The following is a 20,282-nucleotide window of genomic DNA, read 5'->3' as shown; positions in this document are numbered from 1 at the left end:
TTTTGTCAGCTGGCAGGTGGATAGGATCATTATAATATTTGCATTATGATATTAATCTTTGCATTATAATATTAAGGTAGAGGGTGTGTTCCTGAGAGTGTGCATAGGGCCTTTTAAGTATAAAATAATATGAAAATGAAATTAATGTGTAATGAAATTAGCATAATAAAAATATCCTGTTAAAGAAAAGATGGTATACATTACTAGTTTTTGATACATACAGTGTTTCTTCAGCTAAAAACATATTTACCAAGTCTTTATGTGACAGGCTTTATGATAAGTGCTTTACCTGCATTATCTCATTTAGTCCTCACTACAACACTGAGAGGCTCTTCTTGTCCCCATTTTAAAGGTGAGGAAACCATAGAGAATTAAAGAAATTTGCCTGAGATCATTCAAAGCTAGTTAGTAGTGGAACTCTGAAGTGAACCAAGGTCACTCTGTCTCAAAATCCCCTGGTTTCAACCATCAGAGATCAAAGGAAATGTTTTTCGTTCTGAGGTCGGAATTTTATTATGTACAAGCATATAGCTAGTCTAATTTTTTGATTCTTAAGATTTCCCCCATCATATAAATACTATGAAGTCATCAAAGAAAATTTGGACAATATGATAAAGTAAAATGGAAAGTATGAAGTATCTGTAGTCCCAGCTGCCAAAGAAAAAGCATTGTTAACATTTTCTTGTCTTCCCTTCATTTCTTTTTTTATCCCAGCCGATCTTCTGCAGTGTTCATTACGAAGAAGTCAGGGAGAATCATGGGTGAGGGTGCGTCTCTGTAGGCAGGATGCCAGCGGTAGACTTCTGGCTCTGCCATTTACTAGCTGAGGGACCTCGGTCAGATCTCTTCATCTTTCTGTGTCTCAGTTTCCTCACCTATAAAATGAAGATAATAGTTTTACTTATCCATAGGATTGTTGTGAAGATTAAAGGAGTAAGCACCTAGAACTATTTTTGACGAAGAGTAGTTACTATGTAAATGTTAGCTGTTATTCTTATTCTTTAATAATTTTGATATATGAGCCTAAGTTCTTTCATTTTATAGAATTATTTATTCATTTATTTGTCTATTTTTTTTAAGTTATAAGGCTGTGGTACTAGCAGCAAATCATTTTGGACGGTTTTTTACTGGTCAGATCACAGCTGCTGGAAAAGTTCCTCCAGCTAAGGTAGGTAAAACTTTTATTATTTCTTTATACTATGAATTAATTAAAGGGAAGTGTATGTATGGTTTTAAAATACAGTTATTTAAACATTTTTGTTCTGTGTTAACTTCACAATGATGACTTGTGTCACATACAGATATATGGTGGAGACTCAAAGCTGCTTAAGATTACTTGAAAGAATTGACATTTCTGGAAGTTCTAGCTTGTTTTGTTTGATCTTTTTCATTTGCTAACTTGAATTCTTAAAGGGATTTTGGATGACTGGTTTATTACCAGTTTTTTAAAAAGCATCATGATACCATTCAGCCAATTCTCAACTTCCCAATAATTGTGACATTTTGGCTCAGGAAAGACTTGATTTTCTCAGTTTTTGCCAAATTTGGGGTCAAGAGGAGAGGAAATGGGAGGTGGTGTAGTGAGGGTGTTTGCCAGCGGGAAAGGGTGCAGTTTCTTTCGTCTACGTGGAGAGCAGCGAGGAGCAGTTGATGAGAGGTGGGGATGGCTAGGTGAAAGAAGAGATGACGTTACGACCCTTCAGTGCCACGTACACCAGATGACAACATAAGCACCTCGGCGAGGTAAAGGAAACAGGTCCTTCAACATTGTCAGCTACCTACAGATACTCTGTAGGATGCAGGTTTACTTGGTGCTCTTAAGTACTTTGTTCTATCAACCCAGAGCTCTCACACAAAATCTCATAGAAAAAATGACAAACAGGTAATAGCAGCTTTGAGAAATCTAGTTATTTATTACTTTAAAAACAGGCCAGATGAAGACAATGGCAAGAAGCCAGGATACTTAACACCACCACAGAGGTGCGTGAAGTGATTACATTTTGACTTCTTAGGATCGTGAGAAAAGGTTTGGCACTTCTGGTGGCCGGTAGTTGGCTGCTCTTCTTGAACTGGACGAATGCTTTGATGCACAAAACCACTACTCAGTTTTGATTAGAATCTTTCTTGGAAGTACATGGAAGTTGAGACGAATGCTGTGAAAGTAAGGGATTAAAAAGTGAAACAAAAGAGAAGAGGCGTAAAGGAAGGAGAATCAGTCAGCCTTTAAAAGGTGGAAAACTGACTGTCTACTGAAAATTTAAATAGCACCTTAAGGGGCTTTAGTGACATGACAGAAATACTTTTCAGGTATTGAGGAATTAGACAGCAGATGGACTCATCAAGGTAGATTACATAGTATTTTATTTGGGTTTGCTTTAAGCGTGGAGGGTTCTTACGTGTCTAGAATGAGCTAAGATCAATCGGTTGATGGCTTACATGCCAGGCACTATTCTAGGAACTGGGATGTGGCTTGAACAAGGCAAACAAAATCCTTGCCACTTGAAACTTACATGCTAGGATGAGCCCCAGCGAGGAAATAAAAAATCATACAAATATAGAAGATAATTTTAGATGTAAAAGAAATGAAAGGATGATATGTTGGTGAGTAATGGGAACAAGCTGCTGTCATCAGGGCAATGGGGAAGACTCCTCTGACATTTGAGTTGGGACTTAAAGGCTGGGGAGGAAGAAAGCAGGGATTCAGGATTGTAGGCCAGGGGAATAGCACATATAAAGGCCCTGCGGTGGGAAAGAGTTCAAGTGTGTTCTAGGGGAATAATGAAGGCCACTGGTTTCGAGTGTGATGAGCAATTGGAGAGTGATCCGAGATGATGCTGGAAAGGTAGGTTGGGGCTGGATGATGCGGGGCCTCTCTTACAGGTCATGTTAGAGTTCAGATTCTCTTGCAGATGAGGGAATCCCTGACTTGATTGTTTTGGAAAAACTCCACTCTTGCTCCTGTGTTCCCTCTTAACTTTCATATAGAACACTTCACTTCTGATACTTTGGGTCACCAGTTATTTTAATTTTATTTGTTTTTGAAATGAAGCAGCCATGGGCTTCAGTGCATAGAGTGGGGCTGGTCCTTTGGAGCCTAGAGCCAGCTTGTTCTCTCTGGTCCCTCTTTCTCCCCTTTCCTATAGACCACCCTCTCCCCAATAAGCATGTTGGGGGACATTGCTTGGTGTGGGGAAAATTTGGATTTTCCCCACACCAGGCAATTCTGTGACACCAGCTGGGTGCCCTACAGTTTAACTTAATTCTGACACGATCTACCTGGAGAGAGCATCAGATCTCACATGTTAGGGGGCTCAGTCCTACAAGATTGCCCCAACCCCCCCTTCGGATGCCAGTCACAAGTCTAGGTTGTCACCTGTGCTTATGAGAGATCGGCTATAAATCAGAAGTTTCCACAACCCCCTCCTTGAGTTCGATTAGTTTGCTAGAGCTGCTCACAGAACTCAGGAAAACACTTTATTTACTGTTTACCAGCTTATTTTGAAAGGATATGATAAAGGATACAGATGAACATCCTGTTGGGAGAGATATAAGGTATGTGGGAAGGGGCCTGGAGCGTACATGTCCTCTCTGGGCATCACTCTTCTGCATCTCTGTGTGTTCAGCAACCCAGAAGCTCTCTGAACCCTGTACTTTTGGGATTTTTATGGAGGCTCCATTGTGCAGGAGTGATTGATCGTTAACTCCATTTCTAGCCCTTCTTCCCTCTCTGGAGAATGGATTCTGTCTTTTAAATGATAGGGTCTTTTGTTTTTTCTTGATTCAGGATAACTTGGCCCAGTCCTTTGATTTTTGCTTATTTTAACTTTTTTTGTTTTTAAAAGCTGTGGTGGGGCTTCAATGTATAGAGTGGGGTTGGTGCCTTGGAGCCCAGAGCTAGCTTGTTCTCTGTGGTCCCTCTTTGTCCCCTTTCCTGTAGATCCCCTCTCCCTGACAAGCAAACTATCCCCTTTAAGGTCAAATCACAGGATACCTGAGATACTGCCTAGCGGTTGCTGGAGCACAGTTTCACTAGCCTGGTCTTAAAGAGGCGGAAGGAGATGTGGGCATGACGGGTGGGTGGGAATTTATAAACTTTACTGTTTCTATGGGTGGCTTTTTTTTAACAGCAACAAGGAGTTGCCTTCAGTGGACTGGAAAGTATAATAGGACTTTTCTCAGGAAGGCCCATTCCAGACTAGAAGACAACACTGTTTTTATTTTGTTTCTTAGAAGGCGGGGAAGACTCTTGTTTCTGGGCAATTGTTTGACTTTCTTGGCTCCAGTCCTTCCACAGGAGATTAGTTACATTGCTTTGGATTTCAGGTGCAGTTCATTCAAAATAGTCCAAAGATAGGTAGTTGGTCACCTGCACATTTCAGAAGCATTTGAGCTCAAAATAGGAGTTGAGGTAGATATTTCACCACCAAAGTTGTACACATCTTTGAAACTTATTTTGATGTTTTACGAACATAGAAAAATCTTAGAATTTGAAAGGGAAGAGGAAGCTAGAGTGCTACATTGGGGATTTGAGTAGAAGTAGCTTTGATACAGTGGGAAAAAAACCTGTCAGTCTTTAACATGCGTGATACTGATGGCGCTGTATGTAGCTTTTACACCGAGATGCTGATTGCCAAGCTATTTTTAGTGAAGGTTGTTGGCCTTTGCCAGCAGTTAAAAAAAATAAAAAACTTTTTAAAAACAGCAGTGGTTAGGTTAAGGGGAAGTCTGTCCAACTCAATACTGTTGAGGTCTGGACTGTCATCACTGGCACCACCTGGTGTGTTAGTGATGCTAACTGTGTACAAGGCATTCATAGTTTGTAGCTGACGATTTTCATAGGCAGTTGATCATGACCTGAACGTATGGGTTCTGCCTTCTTTCCTAGATTCTGATAGTTGGTGGGGGTGTCGCTGGGCTCGCTTCTGCAGGTGCAGCAAAGTCGATGGGTGCCATTGTTCGGGGATTTGACACAAGGTGAGTGCTTTCCTAGCGATTGCTGTTAAGGTAAGTTATCTTGTTTCAGGTAGAAATTATGCTTTCCTTAGAATTTATAAATTAAAGCAGCACATTGAAACTGCTCTGTAAGCTCTTTCCATTTAAAAGCGTTTCCACTTTCTCAAAGTTCACTCAAAGTGAAAATGTATTACTTAGTGGGAAAAAGAATTTAAGGACTCAGACGCAGTGCAGCCGATGTAATAAAAAAATAGAAACTGTAAACGGACTACTCGTATTTAGTGTTGAATTTTCACGTAGATTAGCAATGTGGACCAGAGTTCTCTCTGCCCTGACTTTCTAACACATTGCTCTGCTGTGTTGTTTCTGCTCAGAATGTGTGTAGGTACTCAGTAGGGCATGAACAAAGATTTTGTGAGTGTGAAGAAAGGGAGAGATCTAGGAGACAGATGAGGGATGAGAGTCGTGCTCTGCACCGAACGGATGGACGCAGGTAAAGCGCATTGGGCAGCAGTAGATCCCTTGAGTGACAGCCCTTGATTATGATCAGTGCCTGTTTCTTTAAAGCAGACATTTCAACATTTTCCTGGACTTTCTTTAAAGAGAAGTTTAATTAACATGGTTCTCCATTTCAGAAGACAATACTAGCTTTTATTAAATGCATGCTGAGTGTTGTTACCATTTATGTCTTCCAATACTTTTTCGAGGTTGAAACATGCAGTTATTGACTATCAGCTGAGGGCAGTAGAGGGGTAATACCACTGTTAATCTCGAATATAGAATGATGACAAAGAAATGCAACTATTCACAGTTGAAAAGAATATGACATTTCAGAGTAAAGAATGTTCCATGGAATGTGGTTTACAGTGCTCACCTGGATTTCAGAGAAGTGATGTACTGATAAAAAGCTGTCTGGCTGAAATGAGAAAAGATGTTCCTGAAGTAACCAGGACACAAGCCAAGGATAGCCAGACTTAAGCATATCATTAGTCCTAGCTTTTTATTTTTAATGTTTACCGATGTGAAGTTTTTGAAACCATCCAAGCCTGGTGAAAGCAGGTTGTTCAAGTTTTCATTGTAGTGGACCAATAGTATTACAGTGGAAATGTATGTATTTGATTTGGAGATGATTTGAAACTGTGTTGGGTTAACTACTGAGAATTTATAAAAGTTACGTTGATGTCATTGGTTTAGATTATGCAGTGAGTAGACAGCTAGAATATGGCTGTTGCTTAACTTCATTTTTAATTACAGTTTATGAAGATAACTCAAGTATACAAAGAAGAAAGATGTGGCTGATCTGATATAATGCTTTTCTAAGAATTGTAGCTCATTAGTTAATCGAATCACTATTTTGAGACTGGGGTTGGTATCATATTATAAATATGAAGTCTAAATATATTGGAAAACATACTTGATTGTAAATTCTTGTTGGAAAGCCAAATGGTATATATTTCCAGTTAAATGTCTTAAAGACTTAAGGACAACTCATTACCCAGTGATATTACAGGAGTGTAATTTTTGAATTCTTTAAAAAGTAACAAAATTCTCATAACAATAGTATCTTGCCTGTTGTCTCTGTTACAAAGTTTAGAAATATAAAGGCTTTACTTTCTTTTTTGTCTTTTTTTTTTAATGTGTATTCCAATAAAACTTCCTTTACAAAAACAATCGGCTGGCAAGACACCTGTACTAAATGCTTCCTCTCTTCCAGGCATTGTGCTATATGCTTTATTTTATTTGTTCTTTATAGTTACTCTGTGAAATAGGAATAAATAGCCCTATTTTACATAATACAAAGAGAATATAAATCAATTCAATAACTTATCCAGTTTATTTTCATTCTGATCATAAAAATAATACATGCTTATTCTCCTAATTCAGAAAAATATGAGAAGTACAAAAACTGAACATAAAATACCCTAAAATCCTACTAGAGATAACTATTAACATTTTAGTATAATTTCTGTTTTCTACATATTAATTAAAAATGTAATTTTACTGAGAGTACTGCTTAACTTACTTTTTTTTTTTTAACCTAAGCCTAGGTTCTTTCTGTCTCTTGTCTCTGCTGTCCTCAGCTTTGGCTAATGTCCCCTATAGTTACATGTTGACCTCCCGAGACAACCTGGGCTACACGCTTCCTCATTCCAGCCAGCAGAAACGGAGATAAGCTCTTGCTCAACCATGACCTACCTTTTCTGCCCTGCCTTTTACGTCCTACCTTTGTGTCCACTCTCCGACTATGGCACTTGCTGGGGGACTGATAAGCTCAGACCATCATTTCCCAGATTTCCCTCTGGCAAGAATTACCTGCAGCTCTTGCTAAAAACAGAGCTTCTGGCCTCTCTGCTGGAAATTGTAGTTCAGTGGGTCTGGGAAGGGGCCTGGGAATTTGAATTTTTAACAAGTACGCGGAGTGATTGTTGCCATTAGGGAGGTTTGGGATTCACTGTAGTGGGATGGATGTTTGTGAGTTAAACTCATGGTCTGCCACAGAGCTGAGATTTTTGTGGGCTCTGGTTTTCCAGCTAGTACCCAGTGCTTGCTTGGCTAGTGTTTTGTTTATTTTTAAACTGAATATATTTTTACATGTTTTAAGTGTGTTAGCTCTTCACATTTTTACTTCTATTTCATTTATAGATTGCTTTTCTCAGACACAATTTAATGAGGACTAGAGGCAAAAATCACTTTGTAACAATATTTCTAAGTAAAAGAGTCATTTATGTGGGAAAAGTCCCCATAAGTCAGAACACTTGCAAATGAAAACTTCAACTTGAGTGATTTGAATGATGTCAAATCTGACTGTAGGTCACATCTCACATCATCATTGACAGTGGAGCCATAAGAAATGTAATTGATGACTGGAGTTGGCAATAGTGAAATTCCTTTTGTAACTTAACTAAGTAAGAGTTGGAATTTCATGTAGTTTTTTTTTTTTCCAGGAAAAAAAGTGTCATAAAAGTGTTACCTGTCTTTAGAAAAAAATTGAAACGGTCTGGTCAAAGACATTAAAAGGAAGTGTCCACTTTTGAATATATACCGTTTTCTTAAAAATGCATATGTAAATGACGATCTTGATTCCTGTATTAAGGGCCTAAAGTAACCACTGCTTTCCCATCGGTGATCACCAGGGCCGCAGCTTTGGAGCAGTTCAAGTCTCTGGGTGCTGAGCCCTTAGAGGTGGACCTGAAGGAATCCGGTGAGGGACAAGGAGGGTATGCAAAGGAGATGTCCAAAGAGTTCATTGAGGCTGAGATGAAACTCTTCGCTCAGCAGTGCAAGGACGTGGACATCCTCATCAGCACAGCGCTTATCCCAGGTTGGTCATTAAGTCCGTGGTTATTGGCAAAGCACTTTCATTAAGGATAGTTTAAAATGAGGGGGAATAATCATTTAACATTTGGATTTCTTTAAGTAAAGATTGATGTACTTTCTAGAAAATGAGAAAGCATGTGAAAGGCAAAAAGACAAAATGACTGCAGCCCCTAGAGGAAAAACGGTCATTAATAATTTGGTCTATTTTCTTTCAGTCTTTTCTCTGTGTATTTTTATCTAACTGGATTCATATGTCATATTCTGTGTACAATATTATATTTATAAGCAGTTTCCTCTGCATCCGCGATAAGTTGATGTTTAACTTATTCCCGTTTTCTTTGTTAAGATACTACATTCTTATTGTGGGAAATTCCAACAGTGCTGAAAAAATAGTACAGATCTGGAGTTCCACCAGAGATAACTGTTTTTAGTATATACATACATTTTTTTAAATGGAAGTACTGGGGATTGAACCCAGGACTTCGTGCAAGCTAAGCACATGCACGGTCTGCCATTGAGCTATACTTTCCCTTGTTTTTAATTCTTTGGTGATTATTTTTCCATACATTAATGAGAAAGAGAGGAGGACTTTGTGTGTGTATGTATATATTTATGGAATTTCCAATATGTATTTTTTACTAAAGGATTTGATACTTTTTTACTTTTTAATTATTTCCTTTGATGAGTCTGGTCTTTGCAACCAAATTGTGAGCTCTCTGATGACAGGAATTACTTTTAGTCCTTTACAACATCCTCTTATAAAGAATATTTTTCACTCAAGAGGTGATTGATGTCAAGCCAACCAGCATTTATTACTCAGTAAACAGTAGCCTCATCTAGCAAGACTTGGAAGTGAAGAAGCTCTCCACCACTTATATTCCTACCTCCTCCTCTCTTTTCCTTCTGTTGTTGAATAATGAATACCATGCTGACTCTAATTTTTTTCCCTTTCTGATAGGAAGTGGGCCAGATAACAGGAGCTTACAGGGTTCAGGTTGCTTGTTTTTGATCCTACAAAAGGAGCCTCATTTTCTCTAGGGGACTCTGGAGAGTTAGGAGAAATTGTAATGAGGTTGTGGGAAAGGGGACATTCTCTTCTGCACCGCACCCCAGCACACACGCACGCACGCACGCACACACACATGCACACACACATCTGGCTACTAAACATCCAGGGGCAGGGAGTGGATTGGCATCATCTCTCTGAGCTTGTGCCTCCCAAGCTCTTCCTCTGTCCCCTGTTTACCTAAGTAATACCTGGTGGGTGAGCTGCTCGCTCCACATACCCACATCCCAGCGGAGCTGGCTAGATGAAGCAGACAGGCAGGAGGGTGATAGGGGCTCAGCCCTTAGAAAAAATCTATATGTGTAGAAATGGGGCTGGGGTTTGTTCCTGGAGGTGGGTGCAGATCAGACAAGGCAGGGGGCCCAGGGTGGGGGTTGTGAAATCTGTCAGCGACCATAGGACTCATGGACAGGAAGTGGCAGGAGAGCACTTTAGGATTCATCCTTTCCTTTTGTGGCAGTGGCCCCTGGCTCAGCTGTTGCACAGGTGGCTTTGAAGGAGAGACGGGGTGGCCTTTGCTGTAGCCACCATTGAAAGGTAACTGCTTGTTGAAGAGGAGTTAGGAGCTGACTAGATGCAACAAATGTCCAGTAGAGGGCACTAAAGCATTTGCTCATGCAGTAAATGATGTGGCCATAAAGCTCTTTATAGTCAAGTCATTCTCTTAACAAAAAGAAGGGAGGATAATTTGGACATAGTATATAGAATTATTGTTGATTACAAAGCTTAAAGTAAGTGATAGATCTCCAGACTTCTCATATAAAACGCATAAAGACTTTTAAAAGGGCCTACCCCACATAACATCTTATTTTTTACAAGTAGTTTATAGTAAGCATTTTTTAGTTAACAGGTCAAATTATATAATAGTCTTAAAGAAGACTTGCAGAAGAAGTTTTATTAATCTGTTTTGCTGAGCCTTTCCTATTTCAGTCTTTTCTGAAGCCATCTGCTCAGAGTGCTGTAAACTTGCACAAAATCCTTCACCAGAGCTCACTGAAGGCTGGACTGAGAAGGACCTTTCTGTTACATTTTTGGTAAGCCCCTCAGAAGAGAAAAGCTAATTAGACTATTATAAGGAAGAAGATGATCTTTCTGAACCTCTTCAAGATCCCTGGAGGACTAAAACCTGAAAACATGACCATTAAAAAAAAAAACTGAAAAGATTATATAAAGATACAGATGCCCTTTTAAAAACAGTGTCTTTGGCATTGTACCCTTGCTGGTGTTTGTCCTGAGCCTTTGCATGGTCAGCTGATGGTGTGTCTTACTCTTAATAGACTCTTGGAGCAAAAGTTGTTCTAAGTTTTCCCTGAGTGGCTCCAAAGGGGATTAAGTCAAATGTCACAGGTTCTGAAATTCCTTAGACCCAGATCCTCGTGGCTGTACTGAAGACCTGGCATGGATAAGAATGTTGATAGAGGGACACAGGCAATTAACTAGCTTCAGGTAGTAATCTTACAGTGTTGTTAAGTTTTCATTCCTCCTAGGCACACATCAGTCAGTGGGCTTGAACAGACAGTAATGTTGTGCTAGTGAAGTTTGTAGGTGGAATGAAGATTGTAGGTGGAAGGAAGTATTTCTGTAGCTAGCTAGGTTTTATGCTGCCTGGATCTTGGGTCTTATAACTTGTACCATCACCTACATCCCCTCAATCGGGCTGGGTGATGGGTTAAGGGCTTGGATTTCACTTCCTGTAGATACCTTTAAGATAGGACCTAGCTCAAAGGAAAGTAACTGTATTTAAGGTATTAATTACATTATTTACTCCATAATTTGATTATGTTTCTGGTAGAAATAATTCAGTTGGGTTTATATCAGGAAATTTGAGACATGGTGAAGAACCAGTCTTACCAGACATACTTGGAAAGCATTTTTAATCCTCTTTAATAATGTTGTACTTCAGAAATCAAAGACATGAAATCTCTGAACAGAATGAGGCTATGTCACTCAAGATGTCATCTAACAGAAATTCACCTCCAGTTCTCTGTTTAGTTCTCTACTTCATAAAATCCTAACTCAAAATTTGTAGAAATAATGAGTGAAATTGGAAGACATCATACTAAGTGAAATAAGTCAGTCACAGAAGGACAAATACTGTATGATTCCACTCATCTGAGGTACTTAAGAGTGGTCAAATTCATAGAGACAGAAACTAAAAGAGTGGTTGCCAGGGGATGGGGGAGGAGAGAAAGAGAAGTTAGTGTTTACTGGCTTCAGTTTTGCAAGATGAAAAGGGTTCTTTGGTTGCACAACAATGTGAATCTACATAAGTCTACTGAACTATACACTTAAAATGGTTAAGACGGTAAATTTTGTTATGTATATGTATTTTAGTATAATTTTTAAAATAAATGAAAGTTTGTGGAAATACTAAAAAAAAAAATAAAGATAGGGCCTAGCTGACAGGCCCATTTTGTGGCACTGTGCACCCCAGAGAAAACTTTCAGCCTCCCGCCCAGCTCTGTGACCTGTAGGGTCACCACTAAGAAGGACAGCAGCCCCGCCTCTGCTAATGTTTAGGCTCTGCTCATAGACTTTCTCACTAAACCTTCTGAACCATAGGAGATTTTTTAGCATTTCTGTTGTTCTGGAACCCTTTTATAGAGACTTCATTGACTTGAAATATTTAATCAGCAAGAGACTAAATCAGGTTGGAAAATTAGGGAGGGGATTATAGGCGTGGAGTGAGGAGGGATCACAGTGGTTTAACACTGGTGATGTGTTAGGCAAATTTTGCCTAAATTCCCGTGAGAATTAAGAGTGTTGTGGGGCGCGCACTAAATCTACCCTGCGGGGTACAAAGCTCCTCCATTTAAACCCTTTCCTGATGACCGCCTGATTAGAAAATCTTAAGCATCACAGGGTCATCTAGCTTTCCTGCTCTCCCCTTCCCCACCTCAGGTCCTGCCCTCATTTCATAATTGAACCACAGCTATTGGAAAGCCTGGGGTTTTGTTTAGTAATGATGACAGTAACCTGGACCACTTCGGTCCCCAGCATCATTCGCTAAAGGCGTCTAAAGTCATCAGGACTGGATCACATGCCCCCTGCCCCGCCCCCACCCTTCCCTGTGCTCTAAATTGTGCACTCCTTCGTAAGGTGTTCATTGCCTTTCAGTTTCTAGTCCTGATTTAGCCTTGGGCCTCGTGTTAAACTAATTCCTTGCTCTCTGGGCCTGATTTCCGTCCTGCTGGCTGCCGTTACCCCACACACTGGCCCAGGACTTCCGGTCCTCGCGCAGATCGTTCCTTCTCTTTGGAATGCCGACCCCCTCTTCCCTGCCTTTTGAAATCCCGCTCAGTAGTTTCTCCGTAGTGTCTGTCATCCCCTGGTCCCTGGGAAACACTGTTTTTTCCTGCATTCATAGCATTTCCCTGTGCCTCAGATTCCAGTAGGTGGTTCTCAGTCTCACTGCCCTTTGGTGCCCTGTCATCCTGCGGGTGCAGCAGGAGTGCCTGGCTTATCCCTCCTGTGGCCGGTGCTCACCAGAGAGCCTGGCGCACAACAGTGGCTCAGCACGCGCTGAGCTAGCCTGGGTGCTCTCCTTAGATCTCGGTGGGTACAATCCCTTTTATTTTTCCAGTGCTATTCAGGGAAAGATAGAACACTCTTGGTTAGGGACACTGGAGAGGCTAATTTAAGACTGGGAAGCTAGCTTCCTTAAATTTTGAAACCAGGACCTTGCCAACTTGGCAGTTTGAGATGGTCAGCGCCACCTCTCAGCAGATAGAACTAGGAAGTAGACAGTCCTCTTAGCCAGGAGGGAAGATACTCATTGCTTGATTATAAATTATAATACTTTAGGCTGTATATACTTGGACCTCTTTTTAGGCACAATCCAAATTAGGGTAATGGTACCTTTAATTTTTATCTCTACCAGATAGGGTCTGTAGAATCCGTCCCTTGGAGGACCTTTGTGGTGATTTTGTATGACTGGAGAGTTGGGAGTGGGTGTGTTCCCTTGAGATGCAAGGGCCTTACACATAGGAAAACAAACCTGAGAGATTTCACTCTCCTAGAAACCCAACAGTGGTTCTCTACCTGATGCTGCCAGTCTCTTTGACTCCATCTTTCACGTGGAGTAGAAATGTAGTACAAAAGAATAACCTCCCACCGTAATTTGCAAACTTGTTCTTTTAGGCAAGGAAATAATTGATACAGCAATATACTCTCCTTTTATGAAATTCCAAAAAGATAATATTGTTTTGATGACCATACAAGATTTTTCTCTAAAATAAAGACTTATTTTTCAAATTGTTCTTTTCCTTCTTTTGTAAGCATTATGGTCTTACAGGACAAAACTATACAGATCAGTGATTTCCAATTTTTTTTAATTATTTAATTTTTTTTTTAACTGACTAATCCTATTCATCTACCATCCTCCCCTCCCTTAAATGGATTGTATGATTGTATGGCATTTTGTAATATTACTCATACAAGGTTTCATTTGTTTTGAGAAGTTTGAAGAACAGAGAGAAATATTTAAATGTTGTAACATCAAGGGGTGGGAACCACAGGCTGTCTGCATACCTCTTTGTAGCTTTCAATAGAGGCAGGGCAGCTTGTCATCAAGAGGAAGGTGCCAAAGTTGTGGCGTTTTCCATTGCCATGTATCAGTCCTGACTTTTCAGAGTGTGTTTGAGCACACTCAGTGACGTCTGGGCCAAATTTAACAAGTGTCCTGCTAGGAAAATTTATGGCACAGAATTGTCTTTTGGTTTGACCTATTATTTCTCCAGAAGTATGTTGCAAGATCAGGAAGCATTGTGCTCCCCTCCTTGGCAGTCCCTGAGCTGAAAAGGATTTGGACGCTGAGGCTCTCTCTGGGGAAGCAGTGCCTGCTAAGAGTTACTGCTACAACCAGCACTTTCCACCATACGCATTTCTGTTCTTCCTTCTTTCCACTTTTTCTGGACTTTCTTGTGCCTCAGGATTAGTTAGGGTGGTCTAGGTGCTCCAGCACATTTACCCCAAAGCTCAGACACTACAGAAATGTGCTTCTTGCTCGGTTACCAGTGGTGGACACGTTGGCGGGCAGTGCTCCTTCGTGTGCAGCTGGGGTTCGGGTATGACCATGTTACCATCATCATTATGAGGCTGTGGAGGCTGCTCAGGGCCCTGCTTCTGTTCTAGCCAGCCAGAGGGAAAGGGACTTGGAAGAGTGTGCATGGGACACTTAGGAGTGACACACACCATCCCTGCTCACATGGCCAGACCTAACTGTGAAGGAGGCTGGGAATTGTGGCCTGTGTGCCCTAATTGTATTAGTTTGTTAAGGCTGCCTTAGCAGAATCCCACAGACTGGGTGGGCAGCTTAAACAACAGAAATGTATTTTCTCACAGTCTGGAGGCTAGAAGCTGGGTTCCAGGTGTTGGCAGGTTTGGTTTCTTCTGGGGCTTCTCTCCTGGGCTTATAGAAGGTCCTCTTCTTGCTGCGTCACATGGTCTTGGTGTCTTTTTTTGTGTGTCTATATTTTCTCTTGTTTTAAGGATACCAGTCAGATTGGATTAGGGCCCACCCTAGTGGCCTAATTTAACTTCATCATTTCTTTAAAGACCCTCTCTCCATACAGTCATATTCTAAACCCTAACCTGGGGTTAGGGCTTCAACATAGGAATTTTTCTGGGGACACAATTCAACCTGTAAGAAATGTGGATTTTGATGAGTAGCAGACAGCCTCTTTCCCCTCCTCCAGTTTTAATTTTATCTGCTTATGCTGAATCCATTCATTGGGGATCAGACTGTGGTTTAGAGTCAGCGAGAGCAGATGTAAATTCCAGTTTCAGTGCCGAACAGCTGATGTGTCTCTCTGAACCGGAGATTCCGCAGCTCTGCCCTCCTTGAGTTGGTTCTCCCCTCAGAGGGGAGGGCAGCAGGGGCAGCTTCAGGCTCCGGTTTGCACAGCCCAGCACGACGTCCAGAGGACGAGGCAAGCCGGTTCTGCTGGTTCCCTCTCCGAGAACAAGGAAACTTCTTTTTCAGAAGCCCTGAGTACACTTTCCTTCCTTCTTACGGGTCTTAATAGAGTGACATGCCCACCTCTGAACCAATCCATGTGGCAGGGCATGAGATGACCCTGGCTTACTTCTGGATTTCTGAACCGGTCATCAGGAAGGTGATGAGATTACCCTTAGGCCAGCCAGGCCTGCTTCTAGAGCAGTTTCAGGTCATTTCTCCCAGAGCTCGTGGACTGTGTAGAGAAAATGAAAATCAGAGTAGCAACAAGAAGATGTTGGGTAAACATCAGTGCAAAGTGTAAAACTGTATTATTAGAATGACATTTCTTAATGTGTAAGTACTATGGTTCAGAATGTCTTTACATGCTCTGTTTTGCATCTAGTCCATGTATGATGTGTTACATTAAAAATTATCCTTGTCTTTGTAGTACTTGTTTATGAGAAATCTATTTTGGTTTAGATAAATATGTTTGATAATTTATATTATTAATCTCTTTGCTACTATAATGTTAAATATGCCATGTTCTTGTTAAAGCAGAGAGTTTTTCTTGAGCCTGCCTAATTTGACGCCTTATAGGCCAGGAAGTTAGGAATTTCCCCATCTGATTATGTGCCATTGAATAATTCCAGTAAATAATGCTAAATGCTTCCTTGTAATCATTATAAAATTTTGTGGTAAACCTTTTTAATCTTGGTGTCTTGTTCTTAATATTTTTCGTGGTTTCCTCTTAATTTCTTTCTTTCTTTCTTTCTTTTTTTTTTTTTGGTGTGATTAAAGTTGTCTGTGAGGGCTTGATTCTTTTCCCAGTGAGATAGAATCTGGGAATTTATTGACTTCAGATGATCCTGTTAGGCCTGAGTTATTCAGAGAGGTAATATATTGCAAAACTTTCCTGCAAATCTTTAGCTTTTGAGATTCAGTTTAAGCTAAATTTCTCTTTTTCAGTTTAGAGTTGTAGAGAGGCCAATGATATATTCTTTTGTTACATAGCAATAAGTTGTTACAGCTATTTTTAGAAGTGAGTAATTTTTTTCTAGAAATTTTGAATTTTAATACTTAAAAAACTGCATCTGTTTAATGGGAAAACACATGAGTATGAAAAGATACTATGAATTCAGTCTCATTTCAGAACGAATTTGTATGAATCACCGCCATGCACGCACACATGTAGAAAGTACACATGTGTGCAGTGTTTTTTCAGTCCACTGTCAGTTCTTGGTGCACACAGAGATTCAATGACCTTACACTAATCTGTGGCACCCCTGCTCACCCCAAATAATGGCCAACCAGTTGGGAAATTCTATAGTTAAAATTTTTAGATGAGTGCTATAAATACCTCAGCTATCCTAGTAATAAAAACTATTAACTAACCTTTGAATACAGCCTCTCAGTCCTAAAATATTAGACCTCAGAGCTATAAATTTTCCTTCCCCATCTAGCCTGCACATGGTTAGACACTAAATAAATATTAATTGAGTCAATGAATGGATGAATTCTTGAATGATTATGAGTACGTGGTGTCCTGCCATTGTCTTGGCAAAAGTGTGGACATAAACTCCCAACTGGGAGGGAACTCAGTAATCTTAATAGGAACTTAATGTCTACGAATCAGAAAGAACCACGAAATATGACAAATTCATGACGTTGGACATCATGCCAGACCTTTCACCCACAGTTTGTATTGTGCCAGGGAATATAGTAAAAATTTTTTTCTCCTTGTTGTTTCCAATCATAGTGGTTTTGTTTTTTTTTTTTGGTGGTAGGGGAGATGGTTTGAGGAAATTTAACAGACTTGGTCTTTTTGTGTATCTCATCTTTTGCAGACAAATGATAAAATTAACAGAAGTGAGCAGTCAAAAGGGGAAAGCCCAATTGTACCTCTAAAAAAATCTCTCTTACCTGCATTTTTTATGAACTCTTATGCCTTCTCCTACAGTTCTGTCTTGCGACACCTGATGTGCTTCTGTGATCTTTTACCCTTGTATCTAGGATCTGCACAGGGCCATTGCTGGGGTGTTAGGGCATGTCTCTGTATTTGAAGGATTTGCATTAAGTATTGGATATATTCTTCTCTGTATGTGATAAAACATCTGTATGTCTTAGTTTGTTACCCACCCTTAGTTATGTTTCTGTCTCCCAGTATAAGTGTTTGGATGCAACCTTTGAAAGCCATCCTAACTGTAGAGCTTCCTTTGCTGTCACAGGGAGGGTGGAGGACTTTGGGTGAAGCCTTTACAGTTGGTAAGTAAACAGATTGGGCCAATGGCATTTCTAAGTTATTTTAATTATTCTAGTACAACTCTTTAATCTCTGTCCCCAACTTAAAGGAGAAACTGGTTGTGATTATGCAGGAGTACTTTATTTTTTATAAAAATAGTATGCGACTTTTGTTGGAAATGCAGTGAAGTCCAAAGTAGAAAATAAAGATCATCTGTGATCCCTCCACTTAGTGACAAATACTGTTAACATTTTATCATTTCCTTTCAGCCTTTCCCGTGCCTTTTTATCATGTTAGATGAGGATACAATGTTGTGCTTACTTTCCCCACTTAATATTACAAGTTTTTCCCCTTAATGTAATAAGTCATTGGGAACTCTTTCTAAATGTATTGTAGTGGTTTTGTAGAATTTTCGTGCTTGTCTGTACCATATTTTATTTAACTGTTCTTCCAAAGTTGGGATTTTCATTGATTTTCAGTTTTTGTCAAGTAAAAATAATGTTCTAACATTTTTTTTTCCTGCTTTATTCCTGTATCCATATTTCACTTATTTCCCTGGGGTTAAACAAGTCTTAGAAGTAGAATCCCTGGATGAATGGATATCAACTTTTTGGCAGTTGATGTATACTTGATGAACTATCTTTCCTGAAAGATGATGCAGCTAATAATCTTATCAATAGATTGTCTGGCTAATTGTTGCATTTCAGCAATATTATGATTTTGTTGATTCTTTGAATTTGAGGGAAAAAAAGTATCTTGCTTTTTGTACTCACGTTTCTTTGACTCTTAGGGTGAACTTTTTTAAAAATTTGGTTACTATTTCTCTTTGAATAGGTCATTTGTATTCATTTTCTAGTAGGATATTAGTGTTTTGTTTTCATTTTAATTTTTGTGAGCTTTTATATTAATTTTTTATCGTGTAATTTTTTTGAGGCTACTACTATATGCATTTTTCATACTTAAATCTATTTATGTTTTCTTTTGTAGTTTTCCCCATTGCTGTAAGTTTAGGAAATATTTTTTAATCCAAAGGCAAGAGAGATATTCACCAAAGTTTTTCTTTCTCTTTTTCTTTTTGGGTTGCTTTTCTTCCTTTATCATTCTGATGTATAGTGTTTAGTTTAGTTTGAAGTATGATATTCGGTTTGGGTAGATTTTCCCCCTAAAACCTAACTAACCATCTTATTCCTTTCATTCCTTCTATTCTGTGATGCCATGTTTGTCATACATGACGTTCTTACCGTTGTAGGCCATCAGGGTAAGATAGGGTTTTGAAATTTCCTTATCTGGCTTTCCCTCTCTTGACCTAATCTTTTGAGAGTTTGCTCATTTGGAGTTTTTATGTACTTCTCCGCTCCTCTTTTGGCTCTGTTTTTTCACTTCTGTTTTCAATTTGCATATCTGCACTTTTCAGAATTTTCAAAAAATTAATCCACATGTGAGAGCTTCAAGGCGGCTGCACTGTCGTATTCTTCATTGTATTCCCTGTAGCACTTACTGAATTTTTAAAATTGTAACATTAAAACAAGCTCTTCTAGAGAACTTGGGAGATAAGGAAAAGCACCAAGAACAAAATGAATTATTCTTATTCTTACCACTCAAAGGTATCCTGATACTGTTAAACATTATATACTATAGAATTTACTAGGACCTGTGTAGTATATGTAATATTTTATGTAGGTGTGTATATAGACATATATGTGGAACACTCATGTATATAATTTTTATGTTGAATGGGAGCATCCTATGTCTACTATTTTGTTTATCCTTTTTACTCTTAGTAATTCCATGTCTTTTAAATGTTCCTCTGTGATTTAAGTATTTTTTAAAATTTAGTTTCCAGTTATTTGGCTATACACTAAATAAAATACTCTGTGTGAAATAATATGCTATCTTTTCAAAAGTGGTTGAATTTCAGAGTGATAATATGGACAGAACACCTCTTATCTCTGTTTAGATTCAAGGGTGTGTGTGTGTGTTTGTGCATTTAAAGGTGTGTCAGCCACTGCATAATTGTTTTGTGAAAGTTGAATAAGTAAAATCGAAGAAGAGAAACAGGTGATCCGTTGGATGTTTTCTAGGGAGCCTAAATGATTTCGGCCACTTGATGTCTTATAAAAAGGACAGCATTACAGATCCAGGATCTAATCTGAAGCTGTAGATGTCTCAGAAGGAAGAAGGAATTCAGAATTTCCAGGGCAGGAGAAATTAGTTTGATGCCAGGTCAAATTTGTGAAGTTGCTGGTCATAAAGTTGGTGTAGTTGCGAGTCAAAGAGGGTAGACCTGGATCCAAATTGGATATTGCCAAAAGAGTAGTTTAAAGCATATCAGGGTGCAAGTAAGGTGGGAGGAAGGGCTGTGATAAACGAAAGGCTGCTTAATAGAGAAGAGGCTCTGGACCCTAGGAAGGGAGGCTGATGACAGTAAACAACTGCAAGGTACAGGTGAGCACTTTCAATTTGATACTATATACATGCCCACTTGTATCTTCACAACTTTTTTTTTCACATGTGCTACAAATAAAGGCAATTTTTCTCTTTTAAATCATACATATTCCAATCAGGTAGATTGAAAAACAGGTTATTATAATGCAAATTTTACTTTAAGTTGATTTTCATTTATAAAATTGACAGTGCTTTTATTGAAATTCTGTAAACAGAGAGATGAAAACTTTCAAAAGGAAAGATACAGATAATTAGGCTATTAACTCTGCTTTCCTATAGCCGATCTCACAAGCTTATTTCCTTTTTCTTTTGGCTTAGGTATT

The 20,282-nt window shown here is 39.3% G+C and overlaps 1 protein-coding gene across 5 annotated transcripts in view; it reads left to right on the top strand.

Moving 5' to 3' along the window:
• Nucleotides 1–20,282, top strand: part of NNT (nicotinamide nucleotide transhydrogenase) — an 89,406-nt gene that overhangs the window by 26,522 nt on the left and 42,602 nt on the right. For all 5 annotated transcript variants that reach the window (XM_072958734.1, XM_031676185.2, XM_031676190.2 and 2 more), the window contains 3 exons: nt 1,081–1,168; nt 4,886–4,974; nt 8,088–8,275. In XM_072958734.1, the coding sequence (XP_072814835.1) occupies nt 1,081–1,168; nt 4,886–4,974; nt 8,088–8,275 (365 nt within the window). The remainder of the gene's footprint in view (nt 1–1,080; nt 1,169–4,885; nt 4,975–8,087; nt 8,276–20,282) is intronic.

This window comes from Vicugna pacos, chromosome 3 (assembly GCF_048564905.1).
Source record: "Vicugna pacos chromosome 3, VicPac4, whole genome shotgun sequence".
Lineage (NCBI taxonomy): Eukaryota > Metazoa > Chordata > Mammalia > Artiodactyla > Camelidae > Vicugna > Vicugna pacos.
Note: the sequence above shows the minus strand (reverse complement) of the source record. Positions and strands in the feature narration are given on the sequence as shown.